A 25870-nucleotide genomic window follows, 5' to 3' on the forward strand; every position below is an offset into this window, starting at 1 on the left:
ATTTGGACAAGTACAATATGACATCCAAACTTAGTTTTTATAACTAATTAAATCGATTCTTTAGCCACTCTATTGAAGTTCTCTACCTGACCATTGGCTTGTGGGTTATAATTATGCAAAACTCCGCATCTTTCAAGAAACAGATCAAATTCCTTGCTAATAAATTGAGGGCCATTGTCAGAAATCATTTCTGCAGGTAACCCTTCACGACAAAAAACTTAATCCAAGAATTCAATTATTTGAGTTGAACCGATCTTATCTACAATTTTGAAAAGTAATCTATTAAGACTAACGCATACACATCTTTGTTGGGAGATAAACCAAGAGGACCAATAATCTCAATACGCAGTTTCTTCCAGGGACTTTGAACATGATCAATGGGAGAAACCTCCACAGGCAATGCTTTGACTGATTTGTCACTTTTGGTACAAGGAAGACACTGTCTAACCCATTTGTCGATCATGCCATCGACACCAGGGCACCAATAAAATTCCCTAATGCGTCTTTTGGTGCTGGACATACCCATATGACCTTCACGAGCCATGGACAGAATTTTTTCTCTTATCTTAAAAGGAGGAACAATTTTATCCCCTCTTGTTACAAAACCATGAGAAAACATTAATTAATCTTTGATTTTGCAAAAAGACAAAAGATCACCAGTTAATTTCCTTTCTTCAGGCCAACCCACTTGTAGAAATGCCATTACATTAAATAACGTACCATCCTCACACATAGCATTCTTCCACTCAGATTCATAAATGATATCTGATGACGAAACATTGGTGTTTCCACTATTAATATTGTCAATTGTATATGCAACATCAAAATCAACACTATTGTTTTCAGTATCACGTGTGTCAGACAAAGGTAACCGTGACATGCAATCAGCATGAACATTCAAACGCCCAGGAACACATTCAACAGTACACTGGTATTCTTGTAATTTAGCAGCCAGTCGTGCCACACGAGCAGTAAGTGTTCTACCACCCCCAGCAGCTAACATTTTGATTAAAGGCTTGTGGTCTGCGAAATTTGATACCCTAGAAAAATTGACGAAAATGTTGCACAGCCCATGCTAATAAATCTTTTTTGATGGTGGGATAATTGTATTCAGCGCCACGTAACGTTCTGGATGCATGAGAAACAACATATTCCTCGTCCGTGTTTTTTTGCATTAACACATAACCTAAACCCATGTTGCTGGCATCCACAGTTACAATACATTCCTTTCCGACCTCAAAAGGTCTCAAAAATGGTGCATCAATAATTTCTTTTTTTAGAAGTTCGAAAGCAAATTGTTGTTCCTTGTTCCGGATGTATTTTACCTTTTTCTTTAACATTGATCTTAAAGGATGAACTTTAGAAGAGTAATCCTGTACAAATTTACTGTAAAATTCTGTCAATCCTAAAAAGAAACGATATGTTCTTTCGTAGTAGGAGCAGGAGCATTAGAAATACTTTGGACATGATTAGGCTTAGGTTTAATACCGTTACTAGAAGTTTCATGTCCCAAGTATTCGACTTTGTTTTGTCTGAATTTTTATTTGGAAAATTTCAATGTCAAACCTTTCTTTTGTACACATTTTAATACATTTTCTAAATTTTTATCATGTTCCTCATAGTTCTTCCCAAAAATTAGAATGTCATCCTGGAAGGCGATAACACCAGGACCATCTTCCAGGACTTCTTTCATGAGCCTTTGAAAAACAGACGCAGCGCTGGCTAGGCCAAACGGCAGGCTGGAAAACTGAAACATACCTATAGGTGTAACAAAAGTTGTCAGGAATGTTGATTCCTCATGTAGAACTACCTGGTGATAGGCACTAGCTAGATCTATAGTAGAGAAAAAACAAGCACCCGAAAGTGTAGAGATTAGTTCATGTATGTGGGGTAGGGGATGTCTATCAATCCAAATTTCCTTGTTTAGACTGCGAAGGTCTACACATAAACGAAGATCACCATTGCTCTTAAGGGATAAAACAACTCTAGAAACCCATGGAGAGGATTCTGTGGGCTCAATGATGTTCTTAGAAACTAAATCAAAACAAAATCTTTTTTAACTTGTCACGATACGCTAATGGTACATTTCCATTTCTTACTCTTTGTCTCACAGGAATAGCACCCTCCTTGAGAATGATTTTGTGTTTAAAATTTACAAATTACCATAAATTATCTGTAAAAATAGAAGGAAACTTGTTTTTTAGTTCATTTGCAAGTTCATCATTGTCAGGAGTACAACATAAACAGGTGACAAGGCATTAGGATCTAACTTTATACCCATATATTCTCGGCCAACCGAGGATAGATACTCCTTTGGTGGCTACGTATACTTTCCCTCTGGTTTTTCTGCCTTTAAACTTTAAGTCTGCCCACATAAATCCATCAAGATCAATTTTATGACCAGAATAACCACCAGGTTGAATGTCAGGAGAAAATATTTTTTTAGTTTTCCAAAATTCATCAAAAATATCTCTGCCTATAATACTGAACCAAGCACATGAATCGACCAACATAGTAATTTCTATACCATTTATTGATATCTTGTCACTGGGAAAGCCCTTAAAATTAGTGTTATCAACACACAAAAGGCTATTGATCTCTGGGGTTGTTCGCTCTCTTCATGTGTCATGAAATAAAAAATTTTTAGGAGATTTACAAACTTTGCTAAAATGTCCAGATTTCTTACATTTGATAAATATCTTGTTCCAAGGAGGACAACCTTTGTAGCTTCCAACATGATCAAAACCACCACACCTATAACAAACAACTTGAGATTTCTTTCCAAAAAATCTGTTATCTTTTCCCATAATATCTTTCTAAGGCGGAAAAGCACAGAATTTTTGGGAATTAGGTTGTTCCTTTACTATTGATACTTCGGGCACAATCTCGTTGACTTTGACAACTTGACCCCTAATTTGGCAAAAAAACTTTTCAGATTGTGCAATACCTTTGGCAATATTCACATTTACAGCATTTAAAGAAGATTCAGTGCCCATCCATAATCGCTCTTGAATTTTCTTACTTTTAGTTTTCATCATAATTTGGTCTCTTAAAACTTGTTCAAAATTGATAGCTTCAAAAGCACAAGATCGTGCTAACATGCGCAACAAAGCTAATTCTTTTAAACCTGCCCACCCCCTTAACAGTTTCTTAAAAGGGCAAGTTTTATTTTAGGGGAACGACCATCTTCTTCTTTCAAAACATCAACATAGGCCAAAAACATTGGGTACCATAAGTCCCATTCCATTTATGGTTCTTCAGCCACTGGCAAAAAATGTGGAGGTACAACTATATTAGACATGACGTAAATTGGTGAGAAATAGAAATAGAAATAGAAGTTAAATGACACTAAGAATACTTGTAAGTGAAAATAAACAAGAACAAGAAGGAAAGATAACATTCTACAAAGATATTCTAAACAGGAATACCACAGTAAGGAAAATTAAGAATTTCAGAATTTCAGAAATCTCTCAGAGGAAGCAATCTCATAAATGACTGCCGGATTCACTTGCTCAACCCTTCGCGCAGAGCTGTTTGCAACATGGTTCAGACTGGGGGGTATTTTATTTTTCTGGCTGCTCTCTTGAGAGGAGTCACTATTGGGAAGATATGCGCAAGCATCTGAAAATATTTACCAGCTCTACTCTTCTACTGTATTGGTAAGAAGCCAGGTCTGCCAAACTTATGAAGCCACTGCGAGATAAATCAGAACAATATCAGTTTTACAACAAAGTGCATGCGCATCATTATTAGTAGTCCTGTAGTGCTTAAATGTTGGAAGCAAGCGTTTGCTACATCATGCAACTGACTTAGTACAAAGCACCATAACATGTAGAATGGATTCCATACCACACACTGCAGCCCCAGAGACCGCCATAGTATTTTAGCTGGTGCCAATTGGCCCTGCGGGCTCTAGTAGCAAGAAAACCAAGCCTAAATGTAAGCCTCCGAGTGGGGCGTGCTTCAAGTTGCATCAAATCTAAGAAGCATTGAAAGCCTGGGTTCTCTTATGGAACACATATTCATAGGCCAAAGAGTCAACTTTGAGGTCATTAAGACATTTTTGTTGCTAGGAGAGCCAATACTGATTAATTCTTAATTCATCTGCAAGAATGTCAATGCTCTGGCAGAGATGTATAACATTCATAGATTCTATAGAAACCTAGGCCTTGTAAGTGCCAAGGCCCACTTACAGGTGTCTTACTCATGTTAAAAATAGGCTTTCAGACATAATAAAGAGGTTTATTGTGACATGGGGCTACTGCAGCTTGATCTGCAGCCAACCAGGTAATCCAAGGGCAGGCTGAAACAATGATTTACTGCATGCATTAGGAAGACCGCTGCCTGCAAATTACAGGTAACTTGGGACACTGGTGATGGCAGTGAGGTATCAGAATACTGCACGGCGCACTGGATGTCAGCCTCCATGAATTTTCAATGACGGGTGGAATAGAGTCTCAAAAATGCCCCTATCAAGATGGTCGTCAGATCTATTAGAAGCTCTCTCAACATGTAATGCCTGGCAGTGTAGATGATATGTGAATCCGACTCCTTGTGAACCTTAACTTCGTGTGTAACATCTCCTGTTTATTGACTTACACACTTGTATGTTTCATTGCCTCCGTATATTTATGTGATGCGAAGAGCTCTAACACCCTACACTGATATGAGTATTGGTCTAAAAGAAACTAAAGAAAAAAATAGCACCATAAAAATTGGTATTAGTGTGATTACATGTATAGAGGGATACATCCTGCATTTTTATGGTGCATGCATATCTTTTACATGAAGACATTGGAATAGTCAAAAACCTTCCTCCAAGTCATAATTTCTCTCCTAAGCATTCTTGAAAGTGAGAAATAAAAGTGTGGTATTTTCCTTGATGGCACTGGCATCAAGATTTAACTTTCAACTGGCTCACAACCATGATGAAACTTGAACAAAAATAATGCCAATGACCCTTTAAGTGAGGCGTTTGCATTTGGTCTAGCCAAAAGTTTTTTTAAAAAAACAAGCACTGGCAAAAACAATACATCTTGCCTTGGCAGCTGGCCTGATGGGTTTTATTTATTTGTTTTTTTGCAAGCACATCCATAAAAAGAACATACTGCCACCTAAACCTGTTGGATAAGCAATAACAAATTCTTCTAACACGATTCCATTGCCTATCATTGTAATAGCATAGTATAGGTGCTTCCAAGCAAGCAGGTGTACTCAGGACAGGTGTAGAAACCCTTTTTAGTTGTAATACACATGATAGGAAAACGCACTATTGCGTTTTAATTACTGTAACTTGAAAACAATTTTTTTTAAACAAAAGGATATCTATAAATTAGAGAAGGATAAAGAACTGAACGAAAAAAGCATTGGCAAAGTACAGCATTGGTCCACGTACCATAGCACTGAAGCACACTTCTTTTAAGTTTGATATGCACGTGATCAGGCAAAATCGATTCACTCTCATTGCAAGATAGCTAATGCCTGAAGTTTGTTTACCCATTGCCCCATACTTAAGTGGCGGTTCCTTCTCTCGGCTCCTCCGCTGGGCACACAGGGAGCCTGTGTGCCTAGGTGCTTCTTGTAGCCTCTTCCTGACCGGTCTAGAGAAGAGAAGCAGAGACGGAGAGGCGGTGGAAAAGGTAAGTTTTCTTTTTTTATATTTTGGACCGTCCCCAAAAGTTGTACCAACAGCTTATTTTACTCATCTAGAGGTGTACCTGAATGTAATCTCAAGATTCTTTAATATTAGCAAGGTAGGTGATTGGCTAAAACCTGTTAGGGCACAATCAGTGGTCAAGATGCAGCATGGCATCACATGGCGGCTTTCCTGTCAGCAAAGGATGAGGGTGAAACTGCAGCGTGGGTACGGATGAAGGGAGTATCTCAATGAGGAACTTCGTCGTCTCTTGTGCTTCTAGACAGACACACAATAAACAATATGCCATCGCTTGAAGTGCCTTACACAAACCAAACAGAAAATTGCTGTCCAATGGGTCAAGCCGAGCCTAGGTCACAGGGGCAAGAAAGCCATTATGTGAAGCCTGACCAATGGCCCGATTGTATGTATGCTGTCCTGTTGACTGATAAGTGGGCTGACCCATAGCCAATTTGAAGTAAGTAAGATACAACCTCTCAAATGAATTTCATATTTCACTATACTAATTCACCACTAATCCTTTATGGTATCCAGAGTAGAGTGCTACTTGCCAAAAAAGAGCTTCAACACCTCATCAGGGGTAGCAAGCGCTATATAAATGCAAACCTTTATCCTCTTCTATCCCTTTGCTATCCTTCTCAATCCAATAACTGGCTAACATATCCAACACTCAAATTACTTTCAAATTTCACTATACTAAATCACTACTAATCCTTTATGGGTTCCAGAGTAGCCTGCTACTCACAAAAAAAACGCTTCAACGCCCCCATCAGGGGTAGCACGTGCTATATAAATGAAAACCTTTTCCCCTCTTCTAACTCGCCACTATCCTTCTCAATCAAATTACTGACTAACATATCCACCACTCAAATTACTTTCATATTTCACTTAATTAATTCACCACTAATCCTTTATGGGTTCTGGAGTAGCATGCTACTCGCCGAAAAAGTGCTTTGACGCCTCATCAGGGGTAGTACGCACTATATAACTGCATTTACAATACAATACAATAATGTATCATATTGATTATTTTTTTCAGAAACCATAAGACTGGCTTCAAATCTAAAGTTGCCTTAAGACCAGACCTAAAAATAGGAGTTTGCTACTTTGAACGCAAAGCTGACAAACTGTATTGCAGAGCTGAAAGTATCCAGGTACCAGCAAATTACATCTGCACAAAATCAGCATATTTCGCTAAGATTGGCCCGGATCTGGGATCCAGTTTTCTAATTGCGGCTGGATACAAGATCAGGCTAAATCACCCTCATTTGCTGCACAGATCATACTGCAAAAAAGGCTTGACAGTCTTCTGGTTAATTTGTTTAGAGAAACTCTTTCATATGTTTTTAAAAATCGAGAATACTTCAGGTATGACCAGAGGAGCGGATGGGTTACTGTGCCAATTGAACTCTCCTGCCCCTCAATGACCCAAGAACCATGCCCTAAAACAGGGGTCCACTGGCCCTGCTGGGCAATTCTCGCTCTGCGCATGCGCTCGACATGGGCCTAAATGAAGTTCCTGGCTGTCATTCTTTGCACTCCTAGGGAGTGGTGTGTACTAAGATCGACAAATGCTGTCCTACCTGGCTTTGCACTAACACAGCCATGCAGAAGGAACGCTTTGATACAAAATGAGTCACAACATAGTGAGCACTGTCAGAGCAGTGCAGAGTGAAGGAACAGAATCAAAGTTTAAGCTGATAGTAACTACCTAATATGAGTTTAAGCTTCTACCTTGCTTCTGCTTGCATCCAGTGAGGAATGTGCCTGTTGCCATTACTTTGTCCAGAATGTCCTTAATCACCATCTTTCAGACCATTTAATAAGGTGACAATGGAGGGTTTATAGGCAGCAGTTTGTACAAAGGTCTCATTGCAGCAGAGTTTGTCTTACCTCATTGAATTCCTGCCTCTCAGAGGAACCACTTTAAAATGAGTTGTATTGGCTCTCTGCCTGTTTGGCAGTCTGTCTCTGGTTACCTGAAGAGTAAGTTTTGAATATACAGCCCTGCGAGAGCTCATCCAATACTTGATCTCTTTAAACAAGTTCCAGGGATTGACATTTTTCTTCATAAGTCATCACCATCGCCAACATTCTCATCATTTACTCTGCATGGCTCAGACAGCACTCCCTTTGCTGGGACTCCCTCTCCATCAATAACACTCTCTCTGCACAGCTGTATTAGTGCACATATTGCTCCGACAACATGTATCTGCCCAATGGCGCATCGCCCTCTTTTGTAATACAGTGTTCCTTGGAATCATGGACATGAGTTCACTAAACTGCCAGGGAAGTGACATTACATGCTCTTTGACCTCAAAGACATTACTGAAAGTGACATCACAAGCACCTGTCCCTTAATCTGCCTAGGAAAGTGTAGAATTAATATAATACTTACACATATCACACATAAACATGTGCATTTTAGATACCGCCTGTATTATAACTAATGTGCAACCACAAATCGCCAGGGGATCAATACACATTTCTCTTTTTCCGTGAAAATAGTTGCAGCATATATTGTCATGATTTAATAATTACACCAGTATCCAGCTCATAGAGATATATTGATATAGCACAGGGAAACGTGCAGAAAAAATCCAAAACACAATAGTAGTTATGCCGCTTATTTTAATTCATATTGATGTTAGTTTACAATATTTTAACCAAAAGATCAAAGAGGTGTGAATGCGCTGTGCCATGGAAGTAGATTGTATGTACTAGCAATGCTTCTGCCTCCCCTCTTTCTTGATGTGAATTTACAATATTTTAAATCATTGTTAACATACTGTCATTTATTATCAATTGCAAGGTTCTATGGCCCACATGCATCAAGGTAAATTGCATTCGCAAACGGTTAGCAAACTTCATGCTAATTTGTGAAAACTTTCAAAAATGCATTTGTGAAAGTTTCATTTTACACACACACGTGCCCTTGGGGCATGTGTGTGTGAAAGATTTTCTTAAAGTTAAATTTCAGGGGTGCAGGGGGGGTCCTTTGGACCCCCCCTGCACCCTTGAAATAGCATTCTCATTTTGCGATTCTTTAATTGCGATTCGCAAAATGAGAATGGCTTCCCATTCATTCATATGGGCCTCTAGGCCCATAGGAATCAATGGGAAGGGATTCCTTAATTGCAATTCGCAAATTGTGAATCGCAATTAAGGAAAATTAAGAAATCGCAAAAAAATTGCGATTTCCTAATGCATAGCATTTTGCGATTTCTTAATTGCGATTCCTTAATTTTCGCAATTAAGAAATCGCAAAATGATACAATGATGCATGTGGCCGTAAATCCCTAGTGTGCGGCAGAGGGGACTTTTTCAGATATTCAAAATAAGGAAGCAGGACAACAAGTCGTTTAAAATCACAATAAAAAAAATAAACTTAAGCAAACACAGAATTAAAGTTAAAGGCTTAGTGTATGTGATATAAGCCAGTGTGTAACTTTGGAATAAGGAATTAGCGTTCTATTAAACATTGAAAGTCTAGATTTCGGGATTGCGGTTCGAATTAAAGTTCAATTTATTAGTATTGATATTTAATTTATTGTTAATTAATTATCAATTGGTAATTAATATTTATTAATTGATTGATTATTTGATAAATTATGTTACTTTTTTGTGGGGGTGCATTGTGGGTTTATAGGGAAATAGGGTGGGAATTAAATTAATTATATTTAAAGTAATTAATAATTTTAATTTATTTGTATTGATACATTATTCATTGTTAATTAAATATTAATTGAAATGTATTCATAATGTATAATAAAATTAACTCTGTTCATTTATTTTAATTAATGATTAATTGGTGATTCATTTTTATTAATTGAATGATATTTTTTTTAATTATATTAATTGTGGGAGTGGGTTGTGAGTTTATAGGGGAATAGGGTGGGAAGTAATTTAATTATAATAAAGTAATTAATAAATTGTATTCATTGGTATTGATACTTAATTTACTGTTAATTAATTATTAATTGGTAATTAATTTGTATAAATTGATTAAGTGATTATTATATCAATTGTGTTAATTTATTTTAGAAATGGGTTGTGGGTTTTTAGGGGAATAGTGTGGTAAGTAATTTAATTTTAATAGTAATTTTTAATTTTAATTTATTGGTATTCATAAATATATTATTGTTCATTAATTAATAATTGGTTACTTAATGTAAAAAAATTGCTAAGCATTTTAAATGCAACCCTCTACTATCCAACACTTTCCCTACAGTTACATTCTCTGGAGTTGGAATAGTAATTTATACCCCTACGCTATCCAACACTTTCCCTACTGTTACACTCTCCGGAGTGGGAATAGTAATGTTTACCCCTACGCTATCCAACACTTGCCCTACTGTTGCACTCTCTGGAGTGGGAATAGTAATTTTTACCCCTTCGCCATCCAACACTTTCCCTACTTTTGCACTCTCTGGAGTGGGAATATTAATTGTTTCCCCTATGCTATCCAACACTTACCCTACTGTTGCACTCTCTGGATTGGGAATAGTAATTTTTACCACTACGCTCTCCAACACTTTCCCTATGTTTGCACTCTCCGGAGTTGGAATAGTAATTTTTACCCCTACGCTATCCAATATTTACTGTTTTAGTTAATATAGTGTATAATTTGCTATAAAAATAAATTTTTAATTTGTTATATATTATATTTATATTTGTATTTATATTATTATTGTATGTTTATTTATGTATTTAGATTGTATCAAATGTTTTTAACAATTTATACGTTATTACAATAATTATTTATAAATATTATTAAGTAAGTATATATATTATATTGTATATATATATGTTTAATTTATTTTAACATTATGGGTTTGTTTACATTTTAAACATTTTTTAATATTTTTAACTATGTTTCTTTTAATCATATGTATTATTTACATTATTTTACATAATTTTTTTAACATTTAACAACGATATTTTTGATAACGATAGTTTTTTCCCGATATTTTTGTACTTTCCATAATGAAGATAGGACTTCGATATTGTGGACATCGATATTTCTCCTTCGATATTTTTGGTGTTGATATTTCTGTAGTCGATATTCTGTCAGTGATTCGAGTCGGAAGAGCACAATATGGATGTGGTAGGACTGACAATGGATTGCTAGTAAAGATACAAGATAGGCTTTAGCACCATTAAACTAAAAAACATATACCCCAACCTAGTCATCTGCATGACCAATTGAGGATTTATAATGGTTGACCCTGGGCAGATTTTATATGTCCATGTATACGTTTCAAGCCTCCATCAGCTCCTGGGTTTTGACATTTTTAAAAAGACTAGATGTCATGCATGAATGGTCCATGATCTAAAAGAACTTTGTATGATCCTCACGTCAAACTTAATGATAGATTGCTCTGATACAACTGTGGTTGCAATCTCAAATCTGCTAGTAACAACTTTGAAGCCATGCACCCGCCAGAGAAGACAAACCTGACACATTTCAGTCCCGTAGGGCTACTCCCTCTCTCTTCTGTCAGCAAACTACTGAGAGCCCCAAGAAGCCATAATCTAGCATGAGTGAATCTTATAAACTGGGCAACACGTTGCACAAAACAAGTTCTTCATGAATGTGTATGTACATTACAAGTGCACACAATGCAACATGTTCAACTGAAATAGTGCATCATTTTCTTGCAGGTGGAAAGAAGAGAGGTTTAGGGGGTCTTTAGGAAGGCGGGCGGACTTTATCCGCCCGCCATCCTTCCGGGGATTGAGACCGCCAGCCATTGGTGAGGGGGTCCTGTCGCAGACATCAGGAAGCTCCCGCCACACTGGCGGGGGCATCCTGCATTCTTGACATTGCGGTGGGCGGTGCACCCAGCACCGCCTGCCGCAATGCCAGGAAGGCATGTCATGCACTTCCATGCACAACGTAGCAGGCACCGCGTGGTGCCTATCATGTTGGGCATGGAACTGCAGGTGGGTACCACAGGTACCCCCAATGTGCAGCCCCACCCCGTTACGGGCCCCCAATGGCAAAAATCACATGCCTTTCCGTGGCGGCGTTAAAGGCACAACCCCTCATCTATGCTAATATGGATGGCGTTGTCTCCCAGACACCGCAACCATGTTAGCTGCTTTTCCGCCCGGTCGACTCTGCAACCGGACGGAAAACCGTTGTACGGTCTTAAGTCCGCCATGGTAATGTGGCGGGGGAATACAGAGCGGGCGGTGGTTTTTAGCGGCGGAACGCCATTGCCATACGGGGTGTGGCGATCCGCCCGCTAACCTATTGGAACCCATAGTTTCTATGAATTATGTATCCCATCAGTGTTTGTTTTACAAGACTCTTCGCACAAAGCATCATGGAATAATGTTTTCTGTAAACAGTTAAGCAATTGTTTTTTTAATTTGGAAAATACATTCTTGCTAAATGCAACAGGTAGACAGATGGTATCTCATAAACAAGTTTGTAAGACCCAATGTTTATTCGCACCAGATGTGCTCCTGGAGAGAACTGAATATGAATAATCCATATGCAGGGTTTCACTCTTGTTTTCTGCTCACGCCGGATGTGAGCCTGAGCGCCACAGTTATTAAACACAGAAGTAGTGAAGCGTGCAGAGACAAGAGCAGAGTGTCTTGCAATAACTGAAGCGGCAAAGTCCGTTATATGTTGCCTGAAACTTTCTTCAACGATATGAGGTCAGTGATAAAAGGCCATATGCACAACTGAAGTGTGTAGAACCATTGTGAGGTGCTGGGCACTGTGCATTGTCAGTCCCACTGTGCTCTGGCAGGCATGAAGGCTGGTGCTAAGAGATGAGTATAAGAAAGCCGCATCACAAGGATAGTGTGCGAGCACGAGTCATTTGATTGGCTGCAAGTCTGTGACATCAGAGCAGAGTGCTGGCTGTGTGCTAAGACAGGGTGGGCAGTTTGAGCTAAAATATTTTCATCAATGAAATTGTAAATTACTCACTTGTTTGTATGTTCAGCAACGATTAAGAATGTACTGCTAATTTGATTGGAGGTTTCGTTGAGACTTGTTCATAGTCTCATAAGCAACTCCTAAACTACTGGGGTATCTAATAGTCTTTAGTTCTCTTTAAGAAGTCAAAGGTTAGCAATGTATAGTTTTGTGAAGTGCACATATGTGGGTTCTGCCCTCAAGAGATGGTTCAGAGTGTTCCAAGGCTTTGGGCCTTGGGCTCCTGTCTTACTGTGTCTGTGTTACAGCTTCTAGGGGGTTTGCTGACCGCTCTGGTGCAGTGCAGCTGACCAGAGACTCCTAGATGAGATGCTGTAGGGGCTGAGTCTTTGCTTGTGCCAGAGGGTTTTTTTGCTACTATGGTTTCAATAACATACACAACATCTTAAACTTGATTCCTTGTTCTACCGCAGCCAGTGAACTGATTTCAATGTTGGCTTTACATGGTGTAATGTTTGGGGAAGGTGGACTATATAAAGTCAGTGGTGTTAGGAGTGGGGCATATTTTATTTAATTATTATTATTAATTCACACTTGCATAGCGGACTATGTACCATACAAGGCAGCTTGTACCCGTCAGATATGATTGAAGAATTGCAGAGAAGTGATGGAATACATAAACCCAGTGATGGATGGTGCGAGGCACAAATAAAGTATGCAAAGCCAGTCATATTAGGTGTGAAATGTTTGGAGGTTTTGCCCCGGCATGGCTGCACATTTGTGCCATTGTTGCGCTCTTTGCAGTCACTTTCTTTGGCAGTCTATTACATAAAACATTACAGTATCGCATCAATTCCACCTAATAGGTGCAGTGGATTAAGGGCATTATGGGCCCGATTCACAAAAGTAATCTGAGACAAAATCCCAACTTCACGACTTTCGGTATTCACAAAAGGCATTTAGGTGTAGTAAAGTTAGGATTCCTAACTTTACTACTACTAAAGGCCTTTTGTGAATACCGAATGTCGTAAAGTTAGGATTTTTTCTCAGTTTATGAGTAGTAAAGTTAGGAATCCTAACTTTACTACTCCTAAATGCCTTTTGTGAATACTGAAAGTCATAAAGTTGAGATTATGTCTCAGATTACACTTGTGAATCGGTCCCTATATTTTGGAGTAAGTGTAACTGGTAATTTACCGCTGTGACCACAACATTGAGTTGAGTTAAGAGACATGTATGCATCAAAAAGCACTTAAAGGCCATTTGAAGGGAATGGTTTTCTAGTTTGCATCATTAATCAGAAGATTCGCTTTACTACACTCAAACACATTTTATTACATCCAGTCGTATAAGTGTAGCCCCTATGGGGAAGGCATAATAGTCACTATTTAGTCACTGAAATCTGGTGTGGGAAGCATATTTTCTTGTTAGGCAGTGTAATTCATGGAGAAATGTAAATGAAGTCTGTGAACTGTATGTTCCATTGCTTATTAATGTTAAATACATAAAAAACTTATTTACATGGAAACGAAATGGTGTGGACAGACGTTATTGCAGCATTCTGTGCACCTTTTGACCAGCATTAATATGTTTGTTCATATTGTATCCTTACGACACTTGGGGGTCTATTACGATGGCATCGCATAGGGAAATGGGACCGCCCGCTATGTGTGTGGCGGTCCTGCGCATACAAATAGGATGCGCCCGCAACAATGGCAGGCGCAGCCCACATTTTTAACATTGCGGCTGGCGGTGCTTTCAGCAGCACCCGCTGCAATGTTAAAAAGGCATTTGTGCATTTGTATGCGCAACGTGGCAGGCACCGCGCAGTGTCTGCCACGTTGTGCATGCAAATGCAGGGGGTACCATAGGTACCCCCCATGTGCACCCCCCACCTACCCAACAGCCCCCACATGCAGACTCCGCATGCCTTTCCATGGCGGCGAGGCACATCACCGCCTGCATCCTGATATGGATGGCGGTGTCTTACAGATACCGCCACCATATCAATCCCCTTTTCCGCCCGGTCACCTATTGGACTGGCGGAAAACCGGCAGATGGTCTTTCTGTCTGCCGGGGTCCCCCCACTATCCTAATATGGTGGGGGGAAATGGGTGGCGGGCGGTGAATAATGGTGGGCCGATCGCCATATGGGCGGTGGCAATCCGCCTGGCATTATAATAGATCCCTTGGTGTCCTCTTTTTATCTTGTACTGTTCTGACAGTATACCTGGAAGGGACGAAATGGAAATGACTGATGGAGGACAAGCCATAGAACCCACCATAATTAGAGAGCTCCACTTGCCTGGAGGGTATCTTTGCAATTAAAATACATCCACCAGTGTGGCGCATGCAGTGTTATTACTGTTGAATGCCAAGTGGGCTGCCATGTTGAAATGGCTTACAGCAGAGGTTTGTTACTGGAAAACGAAATATTGACATCCATGATACACAGTAAACTTTATCACATAATGACAGGGACATTTCAACATTTCCCTTCCCAGGACCACCATGCCAAGAATATAAAAAGATTGAGGGTTTGCCACATCCTAAATGGACTGGGGGTAACCATTGTTGTTATCTGGTGGTCCAGTGGAAGACTGGCTGCCACACCAAGGGTTTTTCTCCAGTGGAGCTGGCTGTGGCTGTGACAACAGGCATCTTCCTGACCACGGCGGCGGGTGCTGCTGACAGCACCGCCCGCCACAATGCAAAAAGTGCGGGATGCGCCCATCATTGTGATGGGCGCATCCTAATTGTAAATGCAGGACCACCGCACACATAGCGGGCGGTCCCATCTCCCGGTGTGATGGTGGGCGCCATCGTAATAGACCCCTAACTGTTGAAAGCAAAAAATACTTAAAATGAATAGGAAAAAAAACCCTGCCATTTGTGACAATGTTTTCATCTGTTACTTTTTGCAAAATGGCCGATATAGAGCCTTCGTAATTGCGGTGATATGAAGAGTTTGTAGGTTCTCCAAGAACCCAGGGTACCCAGAGCCAACAACTGAGCTGTACCGTACAATGTTTATTCATTGTGTACCGAGTATAGACCAATTCATCTGGTAAAATATGTAGAGTGAAAAATGGGTATCAAGCAAACCTATGTATTTCTGAAAAGAACAAAAGATATAGGGCCCGAATCACAAAGGTAAAGTTAGACAAAAGTCTAACTTTATGACTTTCGGTATCCACAAAGCTCATTTACTACCCGGTAATGTCCTTTGTGAATACCGAAAATCGAAGTTTACAACTTTCAAAATTTACAAAGGTCATTTACGAGTAGTAAATACCCTTTGTGAATACTGAAAGCCGTAACGTTATACTTTCATCCCACTTTACCTTTGTGAATCGTGCCCATGGAGTTTAGGAGTAGTGGTTATTTGTACATCTCTGAATTTGTGGGTACTAGCACATGGGTAAGAGTAGGAGTAAGTTTATTTTGCATGATTAATAAAAAACCTTTGCAATAATATACATAAAAAATAAATAAAAATAAGAGTAAAAAATTGTAAAATAAACTGTGACGGTTTAGGTTACATTTATGTTATCAGCTGACAATGTATGTAAATGAAATGGTTTCTAACAATCAATGTTGCTACCTTGCTAGATGGAGTAATCTTTTGTTCAGAAATGGTTGAGATTGGAGAGGTGTGTGCAAATTGTGTTAAAATATGCTGAATAATGGCAGTTGAAAATATAAGTAATATCTTAACTGTGCAAATTAGGCAAATAAGGTGCATCATGTGCTTCAAAGTATGATAGGGTAAGGTATCTATGACACAGACTTACTAGGTAAACTAGTCTCTTGGTTCCAAACAGTTGAGAATGGGAGAATTGTGCAAATTATGCAATAGGGTGCAAATTAGCGACAGCTGAGATTTGAAAAGTACGTTTTGGCTATACAAAACAAGCAATTAAGATGTCCAATGAGTAATTGTAGGAGTTTTAAGTTTGTATTGTGTCCGAGTAAACTAATTTTTATTTCATTTTTGAGACTGCATCTGCAGTGTTTTCCACCCGAGGTTCATAATAAACGTCAACAGCTTTTATTCATTTTAGCCTTTTTTTTTACCATGTTCAGGAACCTTACCAGATGGCAGCTCAGTTGTATGTCTTCTCCAGAGAAGCTCACTTTTATTGACAGCCTACATGTGCGTATTCTGTTATGGTATAAGAGTGGCCTCAGCAGTGCTCTGCGTTCTCATAGTAGAATGTATAATGTCTTCCCTTTCCTCTCCACATAGTCAACAACAAGACGGTAGTGAGGGACTTTGCCAGGGTCGTAAATAAAAATCAGAGGGTAATAAGCCTAGGCGTGCCCCAAGAATTTCTCCTTGGAAATTTTTAAAAAGCCGGTGCGTAGGTTAAGCTTGAGGAGTTGCCTTTGTATGGCCCTTGCCACTAGTGCTGGTTTATACTCCAACTAGGAGACTCTCCTGATAACTTTTTTTCAACAAGTTTTTAAAGCATTCATGTGTCCCTGAGGTCTCCCAGAAGCCCCATAGGCCAAACTGTTCCAAGGAGTCTTCCAGACAAATCCTGGCGGGGCTATTCTCCTTTAAGGTCCCTGGTTCCCCATTTCTGATCGTATGCCAGCATTTATTGTACACAGCCCAATAGGTGCCAGCTGTGTCATGAATACTCTGATTCCTGTACATCAGAAATGCCAGTATGCTGAATTTATGTTAAATGGTAAAAAACAACCAGTTGTCTTATTGAGACTGGCACAAACTCCCTTCCCTCAAAACCTCTCCTAGGCTTGAACAAAGATGCAGTTGTTATTTCAACCCAGCATGTACCACACTTCTGACCCTGTCTCCATCAATCTTAGTCCCATCACAGAAAATCATGCTTTACTATTGTGAACTACCTCATCAGCATTCCAAACATTTAGGACATCCCATCCATGCTTAATTGCTTTGTATTCCGTACAGCAATTGCGTCTACCTCAATATAGTGCAAAACAAGGAGTGTTATCAATTAGATTATTATCTGGGGTTGGTGACCAGCCACCTCAAGGAATAATCACAAACCTTGTGAGGGTAAACCCTCAAAGTCACTAAATTAACCTGAACTCAACCACTGTTGGCTATGGCACAGAGCAGACATGTTTAACCTAGAGGCAATGTATAAAGTAGTTGTGCAACATCAGAACAGTAATAAAGTCAAAAAGAAAAACAATGAAAATTCCAAATTGAATTAGAGTAAAATGTAATAGACAAAATGGCAAAAACCCAATAAGGTAAACCAAAGCAAGTATTTAAAAATTTTGAAGTAGAAATTACACTAAAAAGCACAAATAGTGATAAAAAAGTAAAGTTTCAACATTAGTTACTGGTTGCTTTTGACCGGCACCTAGGGGAAATTTGATGCTCACCATGAAGCGAATGAGTGCGTGTCAGATACACCAACCAGGGTTATACTGGTGAAAGATTTTACCTTCTGATTTACTTCTTTAATTCCCAGCCCAACCCAGGTTTACACTTCTAAAGCCCCAGAGAAACTCAGGGGACTCACATGGTATCAGTTAAAGGACATCAGTAGGCTCCAGTCCTGGTACAATTGTCAATATGTGGCTGGTACGTCCCGGAAAATTCCCCTTGTAGCTTGTTGTATCTCTGCAGCTTGAACAGCAGGTCACCCAACTGACCCTTGGAGCCCACTTCTCTATCCTAGATACAAGAAAGAGCTTGCCCAGTCCTTCTGGGCTCCTCTCAGGTCAAAGACAGCAGGTCCAGTCCTCTTCTAATTTTCTGCAGATCCAGGAAGAGTTCTGGAATGGGTGTCACTAGGCACGCACTTTGACCACCCTCATGGGACCCCAGCCCCTCACACCCACATGCACCATCCGGCAGTCCATGAAAAGATCTCCGATAAAGAGACCCTTCTGGGGAACCGTAGGGAATTGCAGCGCCGGCCCTACGAGGAGCAAACGCCCGATGAAGAAGCATGACACTCCTTTGGGGTGTGTGAGGGCAATAAAGGACAAAATATGTGCTTTTCACTTCCCTTAGTGGGTTTCCACTTCACCTAGGATGTCTTTCCTTCTTCTTTTTTAGTTCTCTCTTTTAAAATATACGGGTGACTTTTTGCACCCTCACGCAAGGGTGACTGTTTGCACCCTGCGTTAGGAACAGTGTCCCATCTGTGGTTTTGTTGTTGGTGCCACCTGAATGCCTGGCATGAACTAGTGGGCGGGAATAACTCCTGGAGACACCTAAACCAATGAGGTAAAAGGTCCTGGGGTCTACCCTACCCACTTTGAGCATTTTAAAGATGAGGAAAGTCTTCGGGAAACTAAAATTGGGATCTGAACACTGGTGTGGAAAATGACTAAAATTAGGTATACATAAGCGGCGTTCATTAATGTTCACCACAGCCACTGTTGAAAGTAAAGTGAACATCGCGAAACAGTGGCCACGCCATCTTGTCCCTTTTAGGCCCCATCACGCACGTAGGTGGCAGCCATTTTGTGTGTCATAACCTCTTCCTCCCTGGTCGATTGTCCGGCCTGATCCCAGGCCATCACCTAGCCCGACAGATGCAGTTTATTGCTCCCTACAGTAGGACCTCGCCTCACATCAAAGGAGCGGTGGTTAATCAATACCCTCACACCTCCAGATCCGACCGATCACCCACTCTCCCGTTCCCAGCGGAATGCCCAGCTGCGCGATAACCACCACATGCTGAGATCGGGGTGGGAACTCTACTGTAGATATGTGTGGGAACGGGCCTGGACCGGGGATTCCAAGGATGTCTTTCCTGGCCTTCAAAGAAACATTACGGATGCAATGTATGTAATAAAGCCATAAACCTGTGTATAAGAGGCCAGGCCTCAGAGATGCAGTTAGAGCACCTCGAGAAGGTACTCTGTTGTCTGATTTGACGTGTTCTGCTCCGTCGGAATAAACTCCTGTTTCCTGCCTTCCTGTCTCCAGCGCCTGCCTCTTTGTTTGGTAATATTGAATGGTATGAGAGGCGACTATCGCCGGGCAAACACTGAAAGTTCTTGGTCGACATCGGCCCTACCTTTCCACACTGGGAGTATGTGTTCTGCGTGTATTATGGTAATCGTAGCGTCCTCCCACATCTAACACTAAAACCCAGTTTGAGGCAGCCACTGTACGCACAACAAACTGGGACAAAAATCTGGTAGGAGCAAAGCTGAGTCCTTCTGCAACTAGAGAGTGGATCCACAAGAATTGACTTTGCTTCCTGTTCTCTCATCTTTAAAGTGTTTCCCAAGTGTTATATGTAAACTCAGAGATATAAGTCTTGTAGGACGAAAGCAGAGTCTTCAGCAACCTAGCAGTGGATCCACAAAACTTGCCTTGGTAGGCTCACTCTACCCTTTCAAGTGTTACATGTGCACCCAGGAGATCTATTAATTATATTTTACACTCAATAAGAATTTGATACTGATGTGTCAACAAGTATGGCAACAGACACCACCCGGCATCTCCTGTTCACAGGACTTATCGCTGCCAATTCAGGTCAGACTGTTGTTTCCTGGGTGGCCTTTCACCATTCCGCCGATGGAAATTAGCTTCCAGTAAATTCAGGCAGGAAAAGGTCACTTTCTGAAAGTTACTCTTTTTAAATATTTATAAAACACTTCACCATTGAATTAGATTTTTAGTAACTGTTAAAATAGAATTGTAATTGTTTTTCTAGCTGGTCCTATATCCTAGACACAGTATTCCATTTTATTATGTACTCTGCTTATCTACATAGGACAGCTAGGCCTGCTACAGTGAAAATATCTTTTAGCTGCAAGTCACTGTAATTACCTTTTAAGGTCACATTTCCACATGTCTTAGCATTAAACGCCATCACCCTGCCTTGTAGGCTACAAGGCCTACATAGTAGTGATTTATTAATATTTAAAAGGGTCTTTTTGACCTCTTAAAAGGGCTTATTGTGACAGGCCGAATTGTAATTGTTATGCTGCTATTGTCTGAATACAATGGTTGGCGGAAATCCATGTTTTCACTGCCACTATGGTTTGTGGCGCAAGAGATGCTGCAGTCTAGTAGTGGCATTTAACTTCCAAGCCCTGAGTAAACTTTGTACCATATATTAGACTTATAGGCAAGGTAAATATGCCATTTAGAATATTTCTAATTCAATCATGTTTAAATGTAGGGCACAGGCACAGAAGAGGTAAAGTGCACAGAGGGTCCAGCAAAAGGAAAGAATCTGTGGTGACCACGCAGAAAAGGCAGATATCTTACAGGGAAATTGAAGTCCTCACATTGGCCTATTTTTGATGCTTGCTGGCTATTTTGCATAAACATGTTTTAGGCTTTCTCTAGCTTGCCAAAGAGTCTGTTTTCTTTTTCAACATCATTAAAGTGCACCTGGCTAGTTATGCATTGTGTGATTCACAACTTAATTATATGTGACAGTGTTGGAAGGTGTGAGATATATTGAAAGTATATAAGGCCCATCATTATATTGGTGTGAAACACAAGTATAATATATGAGGCCAGTGCTTTAATGTATGAGGCACAATTGAACTGTATAGCCCAATGAAATAATATGTGATAGTTATGGTGTAAAGTTTTGGGGAAAATGTAAATATATGAAGCCTTCCACACAAGGAGTGAGGTGAAAATGTACTATTATTGTTATTGCACAAAATGGACCACAGAAGGCCAGGGAATAAGGAGTCAGAAATAACCAAGAATATAAGGGAAGGGGTTGAGACTCAGGCACAACTGAAGAAGATAATGATACAACTTGTAAGAAACAGATGAACTATGCTAATCCAGTTATATCAGGTTGAGGAACAATTAGAATATATAGGCTTGTGGTGTACGTTTAAGAACATAAACATACAAAGATAGTTTAGAAGCTGAAACAGAATTGTGTATAAAGTCAGTGGTGTAATGTGAGACACTCAGTCAAAGTATATATGGCCGGGGTGTGGAGTTTCTGAGCCCAGTGACAAAGAGTGAGACAGAAGAACAATGTTTAGGATGTCAAGTCTGAAGCACAATTAAAGTATATACAGAGGGTAATTGGGCTGATAGGCAGTACTGAACGGCACAACCAGCAAAGCAAGGTTTGAGCACAACTAGAGTACTTTAAATGGGCCATCAAGTGCAGAGAAAAAACTTTCTTTAATATTCACCAATTATAAGCATTCTAAAATTTTGCTTAGGGTGATCTGCGAGGGCCCCTTTAAAAAAATGTAATGATGCATGAAGTGAGAGCCAATTGGCCTTCAGGTATTCAATGATAAAGGAATAATTTGCCATTGGGGTGAGATGTTTTCTGCGTGCATCATTAAAGTATACGACACAATTGGTAAGTGGAGTGCGGCTTCGCTAAGTGTCATGGGGCACATGACGGCAGGGCAAAGAGGATAGGGTGCCAATGGGTCTGAAGGTGTGTCTTTCATTGAGCTTTCTGAGTCAGTGGGATTCCTTTGGAGCCTATGAATCAGGTAATAGTAAATGACTGAGAGCATATTGAATGTGCCAGGCAAGGGAAACATGTTTTATTCATAGATATCTCACATACATGTGTGTCCTGAGAACCCACAAATGTGATCCTCACAGCACAACCACACTACAAATAGACACAGTGGCATTCACTTATTAGGGAAAAGTAAGGGCACACATGTAAGTGGAAATCAGGGGCATGTACCACTGTTCTGACAGGGCCAGTTTAGTGCTGGGCTGTCTGACTCACAAAGTTTTGAAGGCTTACGTCATTGCTTTAGGTACATTTCAACCTTTCTTGTCATTCTCAAATGATTTCAGGGTCTCCGGGGAAGTTGCAACTGTGACAGCTTCCCAAAAGGTACTCAAGTGTATAAATGTAACAAGTATTCATTTTCGAATAACGAAATTAACCCCTTGCATGCTCGTGACGGAACCATTCCATCACGAGCCACGGTGGTGCTGTGCTGGTGACGGAATGGTTCCGTCACGGCCTGGCCGCCGCGCCTGCGCAGCGTTGATTTTGCGCCTGCGCTGAGCGTTCTATTAGGCGGGCGGGCCGTGACGGAACCATTCCGTTACAAGCACAGCGCCACCACGGCTCGTGACGGAGTGGTTCCGCCACGAGCATGGCGGCGCCGCGCGGCACCCCCTCCCCCTAGCGCCGGGGCGGAATTACTGCCGCGGCCAAGGGGTTAAGGCATCTGTGCATTTTGATTTTAACTTTTTTCTTCCTGGAGAAAATATTTTTTCCTAGGCAGAACCCCTTTTTCTACCCCTCACCAGTTTTCGGGGAGTTCATCCCCATTTCTCGCCCTGAAAATTGATTCAATACTGCCCCTAACAGAAGTAAATCAGGACCATTCTATGGTAGAAACATACCTACAAAAGTGAAGTCTGTGAATACCCAAATATGTCCAATTTAATTGGTGTTCACCACCTTTTACACGGGCATCCTCCCTAAATTTACAACCGACCCCGAAGACGATATATGCTGACACTTGCAAATACACATCACCGGTCTGCTAGTTGTGTGAGAGCAACTCAATTTCGAAGTGACAATTCGCTTTCATTAATTCAGTAATGGAAATAGGACAAGAAATCTACATAATCCGGGAAATTGACAGCATATAAATGCGTTGATTTAATCAAAAGGATATAGATTTTTGAATTGGGAATATATTTATTTGAAAGCTCTCTTATTTCAATAAGAGTTCAGAATGAGTTATAGTTGTTTGCCTTAATCTATTTCCCCATTAAATGATTCATTTTTAGAGCCCACTTCCAGGTTTAAATTTAATTTGGCGACAAATCATTTACTGATATCTCTTTTCTCTTCTTGAAGTTCTATTGGTAAAATTGGGGCGATTACTTATTATACGACAGGCCACTCTTTGGGCCAAAAGTAGCGCAAGTTATTTTGGTCAATTCATTATACCCAGCCCTATTTAACACACCTACATCACTGGGTGGAGAAAGGGCCACATGGACGCCTGGAAACGTAAAAAGTTCAAAAGACCTGTCCTGCCTGTGGCAAATCATACTTCATTGCATCATCATCCACGCCAAAATGACTTTATACTACAAAGCACCTTTCCACTAAAAATCATCGATTCCTGAAACAGAGCATTTATAGAAAATTATGCAGTATAGATTTCAAGAACAGAAAGATACACTTATGCAGCCCTGGTGATCCTTCTTATAAAGTAGATGTCAGAGCCAGGAATGGTGCTACATCAATGTGACTATTGGCAGCTGCACAAGAGCCTACAAGAGTGGGCCATATAACAACTGACCGTAAAATAATATTGCAAACAGCAACTTTTTGTATGGGACTCCAGAATTCCTTGCACTGCAGCTGATCAGAAACGGTCTTACCAAGCCAGTAAGATGATTCTCCAAGGTAAAGAATCAGTCCTGATAACGGGTGGGATCTACAAGCCATGGGCTAAACAATCTCTTCAACCCTCACTCGCACAAGCCTCAACACAAGTTCACTCAAGATCCCACAGGTACCTTCATCCAACCTTGATTTTGAAGAGCTTATTACACAGTGAATGGATGTAAGTCAATCAATCAATCAGGGGTTTAAAAGCGTGCTACTCACCAAGGCATGGGGGGAGGGTGTTTGTGTAGGCGCAGCTCCCTCGGTCATTTGAAGAGCCAGTTCTTGAGATCCTTCCTGATCTGGTGCTGTGTCGTGCTTCGTCAGATGCTGTGGGGGAGTTTGTTCCATGTCTTAGCCGCGAGGTAGGATAAGGATCTGCCACCCACTTTGGCCCTGTGAATGCGGGGAACCATGGCTAGGGCTAGGTATGCAGAGCGGAAGTTTCTCTTGGGGGCATGGAAAGAGATTCGTTTGTTGAGGTATTGGGGTCTGGTGTTATGGAGGGCTTTGTAAGCATGTGTAAGCAGTTTGAAGGCTATTCTTCTTTCGACCAGGTGCCAGTGGAGGTTGTGGAGGTGTTGGGTGATGTGACCATGGTGTGGGATGTTGAGGATGAGTCTAGCGGCAGTGTTCTGGACGGTCTGGAGTTTGTGGAGGAGTTATTTGCGATTCCAGGGTAGAGGGCGGGTCCGTAGTCCAGTCTGCTGGTGATGAGTGTGTGGGTGACGGTCTTCCAGGCTTCGGGGGAATCCATTTTAAGGTATTGCGAAATATGCAGAGGGTGTTGAAGCAAGTGGAGGATAAGGCGTTGATCTGGCGGTTCTTGGGAAGAGAAGAGTCGAGTATGATGCAGGGCGAGGGGCTACCAGGTGTTGTCCAGGTGACCACAGTCCCAATTAAGGCAGGCACAATGACCTACCAAATTCTGTGTGTCAAAGATTCTGTCCATGATTTCCATTTGGAAAGCCTCAGACCTATTTAATTTTGTAATAAAAGCACCAGCAATGGAAACTCGTTAAATGCATCCGGTCATACAAGCTGGAATGACTTACCCTCCTCCAACTGAGCTGTGAACATAAGAAGCTACTGATGTTTTGGCAGAAAAATATGAAATGTTGCTTTTTTCACTATCAGCAAAAGTATGGAGAGAATGGAAAATAGATTCAATACTGATTATGGCTTGATTTCTCTTTAAGAGAGTCTTGCATGCCATGATTAACAAATGAGATTCCTTCCAACCACTGCATGTAGGCAAAACATTCTGGACACTGTACCCTGTGTGTAAAGGGGGGATTTTACTGTGTTAGCCTACCTCCTTCCCTTCCTTCAGCTTCGTGATCATGATGATGACTGGAACATCTTCTTGCCAAACCATCTCCCAGAAGTCACTCACTGTGTTCAGCATGGGTCCTTGAGTTGCGATGAATACCTTCTCCCGTCCTTCATAGCCCTGGAAGCAAGAGCCCGAGTAATTGCATGTTAGTTCATTCATAGATGGGATGACAGAAGCAGACCAAAAGAAGAGATCCACACAGATGCAACTGAGCTGCTATCTCAAGAGGTACCTGTCATCCATATTACTCAGGCCAATCAGAACTGGCCCGGGGCCTTTAAAGCTATCCTTGAGTATGCAAGGCATGTCATATTCTGTAATACTGGATATCTTATTTACTGGCCATATAGGACTACTATTGGGCGATTATACACTATACAAGTGCCAAACAACGAACAGCAGTTGGCAATATACAGAGAAAAATGTATGTTTTTGGACTACACTTAAAAGAACACTGTACGCTTGCCCAACAAGTATGGATCTTCGAGCATACCACCTGTACTCAGAACCGAATACAACAAATACATTTCTGTAATGATTGACTCACTCACTATTTCACTCACTCACTTAAAGAAGCAGTTTATTAGGTCCTAAATATAAATTAGACTAAGGTGCTAACAGCTGGTGTGCAACAAATTGTG

General features: G+C 40.7%; 1 protein-coding gene across 1 annotated transcript in view; it reads right to left on the minus strand.

The window, feature by feature from the left end:
* Positions 1–25870, minus strand: part of PTPN7 (protein tyrosine phosphatase non-receptor type 7) — a 219391-nt gene that overhangs the window by 88716 nt on the left and 104805 nt on the right. Inside the window, exon 6 of the mRNA XM_078644166.1 lies at positions 25209–25346. Within this exon, the coding sequence (XP_078500292.1) occupies positions 25209–25346 (138 nt within the window). The remainder of the gene's footprint in view (positions 1–25208; positions 25347–25870) is intronic.

This window comes from Lissotriton helveticus, chromosome 5_1 (assembly GCF_964261635.1).
Source record: "Lissotriton helveticus chromosome 5_1, aLisHel1.1, whole genome shotgun sequence".
Taxonomy (NCBI): Eukaryota; Metazoa; Chordata; class Amphibia; order Caudata; family Salamandridae; genus Lissotriton; species Lissotriton helveticus.